Raw genomic sequence first — 16,631 nt, 5'->3', positions numbered from 1 at the left:
CTCAGAAGCCTCTACCTTCCACTCGTTCACCTCCTGGAGGTTAGTCTGTCCTGCCTGGACGTCAGCATGCACCCACACGCCGGCCTACAGCATGGCAGGAGCGTCAGGGCCACGGACCTCTCTCAGCGATCTCCAAGCTCAGTGAATACTTAGACTAATTGCGGTTTTTATTTGTATCATGAGACCTCCTGATGAGTTCCTGGTGAATTAAAAATCACCAAATCCTAACTTCAAAATTGTGCTTTTATTTGCTCTTCCAGGGCGGGTCAGTAGGGAACCCTAATGGGGAGATTTTGCTCTGCTATTTAACAAGACAGGGCACCAGGTCATCCTATGAATATTGCTTTAGAGACTCCAGAGGCAACATTTTGAGGACATCTGAGGGTAAACTGCTCCCAGCTCACCTTTGGTTAATACTGATATCACACGTGCAAGATACAGGGGAGGAAAAATCAGCCTTATTGAAGAGGTTTTGTGTGTTTCCCTAATGACACAGATGGACTTAATGCTGACCAACACTGAATCACATTTGAAATGCATGTGCTTTCAAGAGCAGAAAGTACAAGATGTAATTTTGAAGTCCCCGAGTCACACACCAAACATACTTACAAGTTGCCTTATAATAAACACACCGCATGAGTTTAGCGCTTTTTGACTGACACCTAGGATCTGACCGTGTGTGGTTCTTGGGAGGAGGGTGAGTAGTTCCGCAGTAGTGACAGAGCTCTGGGTTTAAACTAGGCCTGGCAAACTTCTTCTAGAAAGGGTGGGCAGGTGGTAAATAGTTTAGGCTTGGTGGGCGACCTGCTTGCATCTGCTGCTGGGACATAAATGTAGCCAGAAGACACACAAAGAAACGGAGGCAGTCGGCAGAAAGCCCTCCCCTGGCCGAGGAGCAAAATGCTACCTTATTTTGAAACAGAGGCTTCATCAGTGCAATGAAAGGCCTTGAGATGAGAGCACCTTGAACTACTCTGTGGGCACTAAATTGAATAGCAAGTGACCTTACAAGGGCAAGTGGAGGGAGATTTGGCCTACGCAGGGAGAAGGGGAAGGCCAAGTGCAGGTGCAGGTGAAGACGGAGTTGTGCAGCCCCAAGGAATTCCAACAGCTGCCGGAGGCAGGAAGAAGCAAGAAAAGATTCGCCTGCAGACGCTTTGCAGGGAGCACGGCCCTGCCAATGTCTAATGCTGGGCCTCTAGCACCCCAGACCGCAAGAATACATTTCTCATAAGCACCCAAGTATGTGATAATTCCTTGTGTCAGCCCTAGGAACGGAACAGTGTGTGTGGCTGAGTTCCAACAACACTGTACAAGAAGGGCCACAGCTTAAACTGACAAGAAAACTGAATAGATCAGCTGGTTGGTAACAAATTAGTAGCTACTTAGTCAGACCCTGCTAAGGCCCAGAAATATGCGGGTCAGGGACTTGGAAAGCAAGTGGAGGTTCATTTTCAAGGGAGACTAAAAGAAACAAGGCAAAGAAAGCGTGCAGAAAGCCGGTGCCCCTGCTGGGGCGTCTTCACGGCTGTGGCAAGGAGAAAATACACATGCATTCTTGGTTTCCTCCCAGAAGGGGAGAACCGTTTGGCTTCTGGAAAGATTTTTGGGGACACAGAAAGATATGAATTGGGAACTGGGATGTCTACCGTGGTCCAGTCTGCCATAGGGTGGGAGTCGAAAACCGACTGGGGATGAACAGGCCGCAACCCACTTCACTTTTCTTCAGTCTCAGAAGATCTTGTGGGGGTTCTGAAGAGAAGAGAGGACTTGCAGCCTTCCCTGGCAGCTGCTCAGCCTCAGTCAACCGGTTGCTTTCTGTAGCGTGCCATCTCTCTCCCTTGTACACACAACTTCCAATCTCTCCCTCCTTCCCTCCCTCTCTCTCTTTCTCTCTGAGAGTACGCATGCGTGACCCCACTCTTGCTGTTACTGTAGAACTGGGAGAAATTACTGAATGATTGAAGGTTCATTCTTCCCCACACTGATAGTACTTTCTGGAAGTAAGTGTCTGCCTAAAATTGTATCCAGTATTATATGTGAGTCACCACAAATTGCACAGAACAGAGACCCTTATGCCTGGTACCATTTTTGGAATAGAAGGCCTAGTTTCTTCACCTGTACAATCTTAACAGTCCATCAGGAAAGGTTTTATTTTCAAGATAAACTCTAAGGTTGGAAGGACAAAAGCAAAAAACAGATTCCTGATGGCAAAGGGTTGTGTTAAATCACCAAGCTGCTCTTTGGAATTTCAAAGGTCAGCATTAAATTGGTCAAAATCTCCTAGTGCAATGAAAACATGTGGTCATAAAATGTTCAGCACCAAACCCAGCTCGCACTCATCACCTCTTGTTCCTTCACAATTTATTCTCAATCATTTGCGTCTCTCAGGGCCGCTCTGTGCTTTGATCACTTTCATTCTGTTTCTGTCACTTTTATTCTCAGAATTTCCAGAACAGTTTTGCGTCACTGTCAATTATTAATGGAAGTACTGGCTACTACTTAGGTGTTGCACATAGATTTTTCTCTAGTATTTATCCTGGAAGCCAGGCTTTAAATCTTAGTGTTCGAAATGAAAAGGCCCAAAGTTAGAGAAATTTAAGACACAACTCAGACCTCTCAAGGTAGGGCTGGGTTAAATCTTAGCTGCAGGCCACAGTGGCTTCTGGCATATGCTGCCGTCTTCCTCTCGCCGGCTCACCTCTGCTTTGCATACCTGCTTCCACGGAAGCAGCCATCACAAACTGTGAGCCTGGCCGTGTGTAACTATCCACACACCCCAATGTATTTGTGGAAGAAGAATTTACGTTTTCCGCGAAGTTAAAAAATTGGAGGATATTCCTTTCCTTCCTCCCTTCTGTTCCAAAAATGGTGACAAGGGCTTTGTTCCCTTTCTTTGAAAAGAAACATGGACCACAGAGCCCCTGACACTTGCAATTTGCTTATAGTTCTCTCATCAGTTAGCAGCTCTGAGTTGTCTGCTAGTGCCGCTCTGCTGGCCACAGCCACTGAGTATCCGCCTACTTGGAGGAGATGTTCAAACACGGAAGGAAAGGGCTAAGAAACAAATGAAACGACCCACCGTCGCAGAAGCTAATTAACATCTGTAGTCCTCCTGGTCTCACTCTGGGGCCATTTTGTCCTGACAAATGACTGAGTTATGTGACGTCTTTGCCATCCCGATGGTTCCACAACAGAGCGAAGCTGGCTGCCAGGATCCCTGGTGAAGTCCTAAGTCGAAGCACTGGGCAACACCCAGGTGCTCCTGTGGTAGGGCCTCAGGGTCCTGGAGGGAAGGCTGACTGCAGGAGGTACCCAGGCGACTAGGCCGCAGGCACCCTGAGGAGAGACGAACCCTAAAAGCTGAGTGGGGCTGGTGATTGCCATCAGGACACCCACCCTGCGTTGTCTGAGTCCTGACGAGGTGGGAGAAACTAGGCCCAGGCTTAGGTACACTTCCTTCACTCTCACTCCGTCACGGCCCTAGAAAAAGCACCACCGCCTCTCCAAGCACCACTTCGGGTGTGATGGGAAACAAAACCAACGCTAAAGAAAACCGAACCATGTCAGAAATACCTGAAGGCCTCTGTGCTAACCTTGACATTAGGCGTTTCTTATGAGCACAAGTTTAACTTTTTTAAAGAAATAACATTATTATTATTAAGTAGGGTGTGGGGGACCATGCCTCCCGGTTTTAGGACGGGAGTACCTGGTTCCTGGGTGCCGGCATTCTTCGTGTTGGCCATGTTAAATATCGACCTTCTGGAATCCACAAGTAGCCTGTAGTATCCAGCTGTCAAGCAGGCCAGGTTCATGGCATCTGAGGACTCCATCAAGAGCGTGATGGGCTACACAAAAGAGAATGCTTTGGTTAAAGCCCTTCCTCCTTCAGCGCCGCCTGCAGAGTCAGGGACGCCATCTGTGTGGGGAATGCCAATGGGAGACGCTTTGGAGCAGCCATTTGTTAGGGGAAGCACAAGTGGTGGGCGCTGGGCAGAACCCAGCGCGTGGCTGAAGGACACCGAAGAGACACCCATTTGAAAGCCCAGGCATTTCCGACATTTGCCAAGTCATACTGGAATGAAAAAACAAAACAGAGCAAACGACTTTGGTTTTGTCCCCAAATAGTCCACATTTTCAAAAGTGCTAGTGAAGGAGTCAGTTACCAGATGTGAACCCATGATCTGAAAAAACATGGAAAGCTTGTGGTGAGAATTAGTGATGAAGGGAAGTTAAAATCAAGTGGGAATTACTGCTAAGACAGAATGAGAAGCGCCCAAGAGATCTGGGAAAAGGAAGCTTCTGAAAGAGGTTATGGCCACAGGGGCAAGCCAGAGACTGGAGGCCCAGAAAGGCCTAGCTTTCTGGCAGCGCCATGGCTGGCCACGTGCCTGCACTTAGATCTTGGGCACACGCGGGAAGGCACGTCCAGTTGGAGCACTGTCTCAACGGCTTGGGAAGGGTGGGTTGCTTGGTGAGTTCTTGAAAGAAAAAGAAATATGGGAGCCCCGAAAGGGCTGACATCCAGGAAGTGCAGGGACGCAAGCGGCAGGCGTGGGACACCGGCCACATCTGAGGGCCCCGGAGGGACTCTACCTTCCCACTCGAAGTCCCTGTGGCACCTGCTGTACTTCCTTTCTCTTCCACATCTGTTGAGTCTCCCTCAAACCCCGCCCCCAATTCTTTTACACTGGTAAGAGACCATCAGTAGGGGCCTGCCACCTGTTTCTGACGGGGACAGGTAATTCCTGCAAGGTCTGGGGGGCTCCATGCCACCTACCTTTCTTCTGTCCCTCTTCCACGATGGGCGACTGCTCTCAGCACCCTTGGTCAGCACTAGGCCATTCCAAGGGTGCTCTTGTGCTGTCAGCTTGCTGTGCAGTCACCCGGAGCCGCCTGGGCGGGGCCCATAAATCCATGGGCTGGGTCACGTGTCCAAGACCCACGTTCTCCTCCCTGTCACGGCATCTTGTTCCAGCAGAGCTCACAGGGGCTTTGCTTCGCCATGTACAAAGCCTTCCCCATGTCCTCCTGGCCCTTAACCTGCTACTCTCACACCACCCGTGGGGGTTTGGAGACTCCCTGTCTGTTCTCAGAGCCCTTCTGATTGATGCACTTCGCTTCTTGTGTTTCCTGTCTCTCTTTGGGTCCACCGCCTTTTCTCCACAGACACGACAGGTGCATTAATAGTGCCCAAATCCCTGGGCTCATCTACTGTTGGGAGAGGAAAGTAGGGATGGGGGGCCTGGATTATCTCCTGCCAACTTCCTTGTTGGGAGTAGAGTTTGCGCTTTGAGGACAACCTCGGATTGCTGAGTTAAGTGGATGGCATGTCCTTCACAGGGGGAGCTATTTGGCCAGTCCATTGGTAGGGCCTGGAATGACTGGCTGGTGAAAATACTCGGCTTCTCCAGGAGAATAAGCACATATGGACATAACAAAAGCGAAAAGGAATTCTGAAGAGTTAGGAAAAGCTCTGTGATGGTTCATTTAAGAATCATACATTCCCGAAAGCTGGGGAAAATCGCCCTTCTTCTGTCAATGGCTCATGCATTCTGGAGCCAGAAGGGACCTTAGAAAGAACCAGCCGCTTTCTCATCATCAGCGACCAAGCGATGGTGCCCACAGTGGTACAGGCGCAGTTCGGAGGGGCGTGGACGTGGCTGAAGCCACGGCAAGAAAGCGAGCACTGCGATGCAGAGAGCCCCATTTTTCCCCCTGGGGCATATAAAAGTTATGTTTATGCCATACCGTAGCCTATTGAGTTTGCAATATTTTCTGTCAGTGGCGGATTATATAATATAATGGTTGAAGATCACCATAATATCTACTAATAACGACAACGCCTGAAATATGGAGAGAGTTACCAAAATGCACAGAGAGAGGAAACGAGCGAGCGCCAGCTGTCGGAAAGACAGCAGTGGCGAACGTTCTTGTTTGATGCAGGGTGGCCACAAACCTCCAATTTGCTAAAAAAAAAAAAGGGGGGGGGCATCTGTGGTGCACAGTGAGGTGAAGTGCGATAAGACGAGGAAGGCCGCTGCGGCCCTCGTCCTACAAGCGAGCCAGCACTTAGTGAGGACCAGCGGCCGAGGCCTGAGGTGACTTTCCCGCACCTCCGCGCATCTCTGATGAAGCCACATGTCCGCGTGGACAGCCCCACCTTCACATCCAGCACGTGCAGCTCCACCCTGACCAAGCTCTCCTCCTCGGTGAACATTTCGATCCTGTTGACGTGGCTGAAGTCAGCGAGCAGAGCCACCAGGTTGGTTTTGGTGTTTATGACGTGGCTGATGCCATAGCGGGGCCCCACCAGGAGCGTCACCTCCGAGCGCTTTTCCGCCTGCTGAGAATGGGTCATCGAGAGAAAAGCATGAGCTCTCTGAAACACCACACCGAGGGGACCCAGAGAGTCGGTTTTTCTCACGTTACCTTTTCAGTGGAAAGGAATTGGGGGTCTCACTGTCCTAAAACAGCCCATTAGAAGAAGCAGCTACCCTGCTCCATCGACGCCCTGATACCTCACAAGCAGGGCACAAAGGAAATGTCCTCCTAGCCCAGCCTTATGGCCACGAGAGACTTTTAAAAAGGGGGATATTCTTCTTGTTTAATGTGGCTGCAACTTCTGGCCCAAAGATTTAAAAGTGGGCCATTGTCAGCGTGTGTCGATTCTCTTGGCTCTTCACATCTCTTTCTAGGGCATTCGGGGAAGGCGTTATCTAGTTTAACATTTCTTCTGATATTTTCAGCTGGTGGTACAGTCAATTAGAAATGGAAGCTGGAGGGATTCACAGCGGACCTGCTTTTGCCATAGGCGGCAGCCTGGCCCAGACAGCCCAGACAGTGACATTTTGCAGGCTTCTGCGATTTCCAAGAAAAAGCAAGAAAGAGAAATTACCACTAACGTTGCCTTGAACACACGGCCCCCATACAATCGAAGGTCACTGAGGAACTTGAGATAATGGACCTTGGCTTGCAGTGCGGAGAGCTGAGGAGAGAAAAGAAAGCTCAGGTGTTCACTCCGCTGGATTGAACCTGCGGCTGCTGGGGCCCAGCTGAAAGCCCAGGGCAGGCTAGGGGAGGGTTTGCGGGTGACAGATGGGGCTGCCCCAGGATCCGTCATGAGCAGTACAAGTAAACTCTGGGTATGTGCTTTCTTGACAGAGGGCTGCAACAGGACATCAAGATTAAAACCTTATGTATTTTGGGGGGCAGGTGGGGAACCTGTAAGTGTGGTGTGCTGGGTCCGGGCCCCCAGCCAGTGAGAACACGATGGTAAATGACCCTGCTGCACATCTGCTCACCAGGATCTCAAGTGCGATGGTGCTTTGCAACAGTAGTTAGTTAGGGACAAAGTGGGTGCGACTCAAATTCTCCCAGAGCACAGGGGACTCACCTGTGTGCAGCCAGTGTGAGCTGCCATGAACACACCTGCAGTCTACAGAAAGCCTTTGAAACAAGGTCCATAGTCTCAGCTCAAGTTCTTTCCAGTCTTTGCAAGTTTTCAAGGAAAATGAACTTTCTGAGCTCCAACCACTGTGGAAATGTTGGAACTTGCCATATAAACCTGTTTTATTTATTCAACCCCAAGCAGCTATTGTGTTTTCTGAATAGTTTACAAATGAAATGTTATCCAGATAAAATTGATCTGTATACCACTTTAATGTAGACTCCCACATCATAAGAAATATTTGAGCAAAAAAATACCCACGTTTCACGCTGAATGTGCCAGGATGTTTTTGGGGGCCAGCATTTCCAACAAGGCACATTTCCATCCAGTAGCAACGACTGTCAAAGCCCAGCTCATCCCTTAGCTAGACCTACACCAACGACCCCTTCTGCAAGTTACTTAGCACCATTCATCCATCCTCCTTGCTAAAACCCCAAGCACTTTGCAAATTGATCTGACAGCGAAGTACACTCACTCTTGCCTAGAAAAAATGACCTTTCTAGAAGTCAGTGATAGATCGATGGATCTTAGGGCAGTTCTCCAAATTATTATAAAACCAATGGGCCAAGCTTGAAAGAAAATATCAGGTCAATGAAAAGAAGCGAGCTCTGGGCAAATCAGAAGTGAAATTTGAAAACTCTTGAGCCATGACCCTGGATTTCCACAAGCAGGTGCTGTCAGACCCTGGGGAGTTAGCAAAGGTGGCTGATAATGTGCTGAACTGAACTGGATGTTTAGAAAAAAGCTGGGGCGGGGGGAGAAATCATCTGTCTTAGCCAGTAAAAATGACTTAGAGTCAGATGCCAAGATCAAAGAATTAGCCATGCAAACTGATTTGAACGAGTGACCCAGGAGGCCAGGGCAGGAGGGGGTTCCAGGGCTGTTAGGCCGCTTCCGATCACCGGGGACCAGCACTCTAAGGCACCTTCTCTCTGGTTCCTGGAATCCTCTGAGCTCTATGACCTACAACTGCGACTCTCTATTCTGATCAACAGCATGTCTTTCAAATATCCTGTGTGCTATTTCAGCTTGATTAAAAAAAAGGAGATTTTTAACAGTCATGATGGTGAAGAACAGAAATTATTTTATCTTCCCTCCCACAGTAAGATTTAGTTCAGTGTTGGTCAACTGGGGTGTCTGTGTCCCCCTGGGCCCGTGTGACTGTGTTGGGAGAAATTTTCAGTGGCTATAGTTGAGCGGGAGGGGTGTTCCTGGTGTCTTGTGGGAAGAGGCCAGGGACACGGTACACATCCATCACACAATGCAGGAGACTCCCTCCTGCAGCAAAGAATGGTCTGGTTGCCAATGTCAGTGGTGCGTGGTAGAGAAACTGGGGTCTAATAAATGTGGGGTTTGGCCTGCAGGGAAGGGACCCTCGCGGCTCTTGTGCCCTGAAGCCATTCTGAGTGGTGAGCAGGGGCACGATGGGCATGTGAAGTGATCCTGCCATTCGATCGTCTAAGGTGCCCTGAGCACCAAGTCTCAGCGCCCATGCAAGGTTCTCCGGTAGCACACACGAACAACCGCTTCTGTACCATACAGAGTCTATAGGTTGCGAGCGAGAAATGTTTCCACAAGAACACTTACTTTTCATTAGTCTTAGAAACATGTTAATAATTATTTAAAAGGTTAAACCGTGTTACTGCTTCTGAAAATATGGTGCTAAGTATTTTATTCATGGGCTAATTTTAAACATTTTTAAAAATGCATGCAAGCTTCTCTCCTTAAAATCCATTTTCTATTAAGATGCAAATGTGATACCTTTTTACCCGGTGGTACCAAGTTTTGATTTGCTTTGACAAGGTGTGAAAGTGCTTTCTTTATGTTCTTCTCTTTCATGCTTTGCAGCACAGCAGAAGGAAGAAAAGTCTCTAATCCCCATTCTTTCCTGCAATAAAGAGCATATCTTTAATTTCACATTCTTGTGATGATTAGTTATCTAAGACAAAATGGCGCTCGGGTACTTGCTGCAACAAACGAACTCTTGGTAAGACAGGGGATGGAGACAGGCACCCCATCAGCACCAAAGCTGTTTCGCTCGGAAACGTACTATCTAATTACTACTGCAAATGTTTGCATTTCCAGGGAGACCTAGGACTCTCACACCAGACGGGTGCGATGGCCGGTCAGGAGACGCTACTCAACCCCCGCGGCTCTAGGAATGTACTCGAATATCTGAGTTGGCACTTTCCACACCAGTTTCTCTCCATCTCTTTAGTTCCACTGTCACCTCTCCCTGTCCACTCTGTCTCTTTTTTTCTGGGCAGTATGGACACACCTCCGTCCCGCCCACCGCAGTCTTCCTCCCCTCTCCGTCCTCAGTGGCTATTTCCATAGACACACAGTATTCTTTCGTCCAGCTAGTCCATGTCTAGCTAACGCCTTCCATCCGCTGTTCTTACTGGGAGGGGAGCCAGTGCAGGTCATGTGGGGTGCATGGCCTTTAAGTTTGCCTGGCATTGCAGAGGCGGCCAGATCATGTGTCTGCATGACACAGGTCCACTCGTGTGTCCGCATGATGCACACACACACACACACACACACGGGTCTGGATGAACGTATTTTTGCCAAGAGCCCACTTCCCCGCTTGACTACAACTCTGTCCTGAGAAGGTACTCCACTCTAACTTCTAAGAATCGTAACCGGATTGGTCATGTGTTACCCAGTATCTTCTAAATTAAGTTCTTTGAAGACTAGGGTCATAATGTATACCCTATCTTCCCATTGCCCTAGTATGGATGTTCAACGAACATTTGTTGGGTGAGCGAGAGTTATCATAGATTCTTTAAGATTCTTAGACAAACTCGCAATTCCTGGGAAGGTTGTGACTATAGCACGTTCAAATGGGTAAATGTGGGTGCAGTGAGGAGCAGAAATGCATTTTGCTCGTCTGAAACTTAGCTCTAGTTCTCTCAGGCCACCTTTTCAAATGGAAGCCCGTTTCATCCATCTCCAAGAACTTCAGCAAGGGGACTGAGGGGAGTGAGGGCCCTCGGAGAGTGAGACCTCTGAGGGGGCCTTTGTGGGGGCCGAGTCTGCCTCAGGCTACAGCCATGGTGTGTGCAGAAGGGAGAGACCCTTTGGGGAATGGAGAGCAGAAGCCCTGAGCTTTTCCGCCTGCACATGGGGGTCTGCCCCTGGGCGTCGAGTGGTAAGAACAGTGGCATCGAGGTCAGGAAACAGGGGCGTGAATCTAGCATGGGCTCAAGCACCCATGGAGAAGTCCTTTGCCCCATGGGGTCAGCCGGGCATGAGCATTTCAGAAGGCTCTGGGGTAGGGCTTCAGTTAGCTTGGCTACCTCTTGGCGGAGAGCATGGGAAGGGCTCCAAGGCCTTTCGGGGACCTGTGGCTTCAGTTCTGCCGTGGCCTTGAGCACTAAAGGGTGGCTTGTTCGGGCTCTCAGATCACCTGCCAAGGGAAACGGGACAGGGGTCCTTCAAAAGGACGACTCTTAACAGTCACTGACTGACGGCAACACGGCATCTGTCTCTGAGAAGAAGGGATCCGCTCTGGTAGCTGGACAGCGTTCTGCTGCCGTCGTGGCATCACCCTGAGAAGGTGTCCGTGTGTCTAGACAGTCCACTCCCAAAGCGAAGGCTCACTGGTAAGCAGCCTTTCTCCCTATTTTACAGCTTTCCCCTCAAAACCTGGCCTTCCAGGCCTTGACTGGGACATTACTTTTGGACCCCACTTGGATCGTTGAGGTGGGCTCAGGTTGTGGAGACCATCTGGAACCACAGGTGCCTCAACGGGTTACTCACGCGCCATCACAGTGCACACGGAGGCTGCCCCTGGGTATGAAGCCCGGCCCAGCAGACTTCGGCAAGGTACTTAATCGGCGGTGCTGTGGTTGGCTCATCTGTACAATGGAGCTACACTGCGGATCTCATAGGTTTTTCAGACACTTAACGTCTGCAAAGCGCTGAGGCCAGAGAGTGGCTTGGAAGCAAGTTCCTTTAGGAATGTAAAGACGAGGCCTCATTTCAGCCACCACTCGCTAAAGGTGGGTTACGGAAGAAATGGTCTTTCCCACCAGTGCTGCACGTGGTGTTCATGGCCTGCCTCTGCCTCACCAAAGCTCTGCCACGCACAAGAGCCACAGCTCACAAGTACATGTGAGTTAGGGAGGCAGCAGCGTCCTTGTCTCCTAAGCGACCCGGAGAGTCAACACTTACTCGATGTACTTGAGGGAGATTTTCTGCGTTTGCTTGGTGGTGACAGTGGCGACGTACATCTGCAGGGCTGCCAGCCGCAGCGCGATGTCATATTTCAGCTCCGGCCCGAATCGCTCCTGCACGACGTCGTTACAACTCTGGGAAGAGACCAGCAGAGGGCGCAGCTTGGCAAAGAATGGGTGACAGGGTGCCGCCTCACAGGAGCAGCCGCACAGCCCCCTGGGGCTCCCACCTTTACTTCAAAGCAAGGAGGCTGCATCTGGAAACGTTTCCAACGTCCGGCTAGGAACTCAATATTAGCTGCACGCACAAACAGAGCCCACACAGACCAACGGGACAGATTTAGGAATTTTGGACATTTCCGAACACAGGTGCAGCGACTGAACACGCGAAGCCTTGACTGCATGATGTGGCTTCCTGACTCCGGCGGGCAGGTTGGCACCCTGGACTACAATCCTGCTCCTTCACTTCACAGGCGCGAGTGAGGCAAATTCCTTAATGGTTCTGTGCCTCAGTTTCCTCTTTTGTAAACGGAGGCACTGCTGCTCCCTGGTCATAGGTGGTGGCTAGGGTAAAGGGAGCTAAAACGCAGCGCTGATTGTGCTAAGAGACACCACCGTCACGCCAGGGGCCACCTGTGGGCCTGTAGGGGCCCCTTCGACACGCCTGCAGCCTCCGCCCACTGGAGTGGTGAGAGAGCAGGGGTGCACCTGCAACAGGCAGAGAGGACAATCTGGTGGCCGCGCCAGTGGAGACAGCCCACGGGGCCCGGAGAGGCATTCTGTGCCTCCAGCGTGGTAAGTTTCACCTGTGAAAGGGGCATGCCTGCCTCACAGGGCTTGAGGTGAGCAGCAGGTGGGAAAGTCGCTGAGAGAGGGCTGCGAAGGCCTCCGTGACGCCAGCAGTGTGGTTGGTGCCTCCTCGCTGGCACACGGCCACCGCCGGGTCACTGCTGAGGGGAGCCCAGCTGCGGACAGGGTTCTGCAGGGTGCCTACTAATTTCTGTTCTGGGAAACGAGGCTTCTGGGCTAGAAGGTAGATTACTTAGCCCTTCCCCTTCTGTATCCTTTGTCTGGCCTCAAGGTTTCAACTGGAAAACTCCACTAGGATTTGCTTATTTGCTTCCTGAGACAAGCACATCTGCGGCCACTTCATACTCTGATTTTACAAATGGAACCACGGTCCCGTCAGCTTCTGTAAGTGGCATTTAAGTCAGGTACTTACCTGTGCCACACCGGCAGGCAGTGCCAGCTCTATCTGCATGCTCTGGGCTTGTCTCGGCCCACTCCGTCACTCCTTAGAGTGAAGTCACTTTCTCTCCCCTGCCATCCCTAATAGGTTTTCCCCCTCTGCAACTCCTTACAGTCTTCAACCTGTCAGGACTGCATAGCACACCTTGTTGGAAGCAGATCTGACTTGAGGCAGGAGGTAGGGCGGTCTGAGAGAACGCAGCCTCCTGGAGCCATTCCAGGCTACCATCTTGTCTTGCTGCTCTTGGCTCGCCACTTACTTCTGAGTGCGGGGCACCAGAGGCTGAGGAGCCAGAGAGTCATTTTATGGGTCTTCTGAGGGATGAGGGTGAGAAGGCCACATAGCATGGTGCTAAATCATCATAGGGACTGGAAGAGTGAGTTTTTTTACAGAAATTTTTAAAACATTTTTTCACAGATCATAAATTGCATGCCTACTGTTGTATGACAAATTTGAAGCAGGAGTTTTGTAAATATGAATTTATAGACGAAAGGTCAAACTGATGCCAGGTTCTGTCAATTGCTGATCAAATGAACTTGAACGTGCCATTCCCTCTTTGCTTGAGTTTCAGTTTTCTTATGTGAAAAGTGGTCTCACTATAGCTGACTCTCAAGGCTGCAGGTACACTGGTAAGGGCAGTTCCTAAAATGAGCTGTGCTTTAAAAGACCGAACCATCACTACTATTTCTCCTTAGACGTGACTGAGTTTCCCCCATTCCTGTTATGTGCTGTACTTAACCAGATTCCAGACTTCTGGGGGAATTTTTAGTCGAAGTGGTCTGTCATTTAATTACTTTCTATAATTAATTCAGCCTGATCCTGGAGAATTAGTGTCAAGTCTAACTTATATAGCTTTTTTTTTTTTTTGGTCCTAATCATGATTTCGATACTCTGAGTACATTACTTAAAATACAGCTCCTCAAGCAAATGGCGATCATCGTTTTGCTGAATAGAGTGGTCTCAGCAGACTCCACTGTAGGGCTACAAAAAAATTCATTTATAATAAATGTGATTCGATAGATATTATTGCAAAGGAAACTAATACTGTCAAAGTGCTTGAAAACATGTTGTAGCCTCTGTGATATTACCCTGTTTGCTAATTGGTATAACAATCTTTTTTTGTGGTAGATAGTGGACAGGTGGATGTCTGTATAGCTCATTATAATTATGGATTAGAACAGTGTGGATTATTAGGGTTCACTGTTATTATATATGTGAACATCTGTAGGTGAGCTCAATGCCCATTACAGAGTAGGTGAGCACCAGATATTATCACTGCTGGGGCCTGTCTCTGTCTGCGGCTCACCTAGCCGATGGCTGCTGTCCTCATTAGGAGCCCACTAGGTTGAAATGACTTTTGTCTTTGTAATGTGACATATATTGCTTCTGCTTACTCTTTTGTTCTCTAGGCTAATTTTATATTATTCTTTTATTACCTTAAAATCAACATAGCGTACAGCACCATTCATAGATTCACTGACTTACGTTAGACAAATGTGGTATTTTAGACATTTTGTGATCCAAGACATTTTGAATGCCTTAGAGGGTTGGAGGCTAAGAAATTCTCATTTTCTATTCTCAGTAGAGGATTTGTGTGAAGATGGTAGCTTTAGTTTGGCCTCGGTCACCCACCATGCATGGCCTTCTATCTCCCCACTGACTATTCCTGGAAGGGGTGGCTGATTCACCACCACTCAAGCAACACCCAACGTGGGAAAGCAGAAATTCCACCAGTCTTCTGCTAGTTCCTGGGCAAGATGGCCAGGCAGGTGTTCTTGTTCTCAGGACAGTCTCACAGGTATAAAAGCTGTGTCTTTGGAAGAAGAAAGATCTCTATGAACTCCACCCGCTAGATGTGAAGAAGCATACTTGATACAGGACTATGCTTAGCCATGCTCCTGGTCTACATGAGAGGACTTCCTTCCCCAAGATGAACACCACCACGTTCTTTTGTAAGTGCAATGATGTTTGCGACGTTTAAAACAAAACTAGCCTGAGATGGTTTTAAAATAGTATCTTGTGGCCCTCCCTGGTGGCGCAGCGGGTTAAAGCACTGCACTGAGAAACTAAAGCCACTTCCGCATGAGTTCAATCCCCGCCTGCCCCGGAGGTGACCACATGGCGTGGCAGACCTCTCCTGACCCGCCCGCTGCTCCCCTCAGCAGTGTACTTCGCCGATCTGCCTGTTCTGCTCCCCGCTCTGTCCCTGGTGAATCCTCTCACCCTCCGCATCTCTGGCCTGTACCCCAGTTCTGTATGAATAAATAAATAAATCTTTAAAAAAAAAATAGTATCTTGTTCATGGGATTAATGTGCAACTGCAAGGAATAGCAACCACTGCCATCTCTCTGTCTACAGCTGCACACTAGGCCATAGCTGCAACTATTTATTTGCAACCAACAAGCTTAAAAACAGCACAACCTGAGCTGAGGGGCACAGTCCTGGGTGGGTGCTCAGCGGGGATGTGTGGAGGAGGCAGCAAAGGTCAGCTGAGCACCAGGTTGTGTCATGCAGACACACCTGGGTTAGCTGACCTGCTGGGGAAGAGGGACATTGTTCAGGTGTCCACGTGCCCAACACTTAACATTAAAAAAAAAAAAACAAAACAACCCAGTGTGTGTGGAGGGGGGGATGGGATCAAAACAGTGGGGGTGGGGAAATGCACTGGACTATGGTGATGGCACAGGGGTGATTTGGTGATGGGAAGCCCAAGGGGGTTGCAACTGAGATGGAAAAAGGCACAAAGATGTAAAAATGAACTAATAACAACAATAATAATAATAAAACAGTGCACAACAGTTTCTGTTCTGGATAGAAAATGGTGTTAAGGCAGCACACATTTCTTTACCTGACAAAGCATATTCGGAATAGGATTTGCTGCTTCCTGATGAATCTGGGTTATCGTCATCAACATCACGCATCCTACTGAGCTGTAAATATCACAGCCTCTTCCAAAGACTGCTGAGGTGGGGAGCCTTCAGCTGGCCTTTCCCCGAGTGTCCCTACCAACTGGAAGGTTTTAGTAGGTTCTGCTTAATGCCTGGACTTAATTTCCATTCTTCTGTGCTTACTGCCCCTTTAATTATGTCACTATTCCTAACCAGTGCAATTTATCTTGTGTGTATCTACATTATCTTCTGTCTACTTTCTTCCCCACCCCCAAATTTGTAAAGATTACAGAAGCTTTGAGATATACCAGAAAATACAGAGAGCAGTAAAACCAATACCAGTGTACCAACTACAATTCTTTCTTTCCTTTTCTTTCCCTACTTCTTTACTTTTCCCCTCGCTGGTGGCTCTCGCGATTGTTGCCTTGTGTAGCTGTCCCCAGCCAAACAGGGCTTGTCTTTTTGTTGGCCTCATTTTTTTGCCTTTCTCTTTTTTGTTGTGGGGGGAAGGCTACATTTAGGTTTACAAGCTCGTTGAGTAGTTATAATGCCAGATGCCTGAGCATTAGGTAAGTGGGTTCTTACTGTTTAATGTGAGTTGACTGGAAATTTAAGTGAGAGTAATGGGAAGCAGTCATAGAAAAATATGGGAAGAAAAGGAACATATCCCATATATCAAAGGGATACATTTTCTTGGGACAAACTAGCAAAGATTCTCATTTCTAAAGGTGTTGCTTTTTTGACAATTAGAGCCTAGAATCAGATCTAGATCGCCTGCCAAGAATACTCTCTTCTTAAAGTTTTGTTACCTTGAAATGCATAACTCCAGTACAATAGTGGATATCATGGTGGTTCAGAACAATTTA

At 48.8% G+C, this 16,631-nt stretch overlaps 1 protein-coding gene across 4 annotated transcripts in view; it reads right to left on the bottom strand.

Moving 5' to 3' along the window:
- Positions 1-16,631, bottom strand: part of FRMPD4 (FERM and PDZ domain containing 4) — a 613,488-nt gene that overhangs the window by 6,937 nt on the left and 589,920 nt on the right. For all 4 annotated transcript variants that reach the window (XM_012730327.1, XM_012730329.1, XM_004689848.2 and 1 more), the window contains 5 exons: positions 11,627-11,763; positions 9,212-9,338; positions 6,899-6,988; positions 6,164-6,346; positions 3,710-3,848 (listed from right to left, as the gene is read on the bottom strand). In XM_012730327.1, coding sequence (XP_012585781.1) covers positions 3,710-3,848; positions 6,164-6,346; positions 6,899-6,988; positions 9,212-9,338; positions 11,627-11,763 — 676 coding nt within the window. The remainder of the gene's footprint in view (positions 1-3,709; positions 3,849-6,163; positions 6,347-6,898; positions 6,989-9,211; positions 9,339-11,626; positions 11,764-16,631) is intronic.

This window comes from Condylura cristata, unplaced genomic scaffold (genome assembly GCF_000260355.1).
Source record: "Condylura cristata isolate star-nosed mole 26May11 unplaced genomic scaffold, ConCri1.0 scaffold00027, whole genome shotgun sequence".
Lineage (NCBI taxonomy): Eukaryota > Metazoa > Chordata > Mammalia > Eulipotyphla > Talpidae > Condylura > Condylura cristata.
The sequence above is the reverse complement of the archived record's forward strand: the minus strand, read 5'-3'. Positions and strand labels throughout refer to the sequence as shown.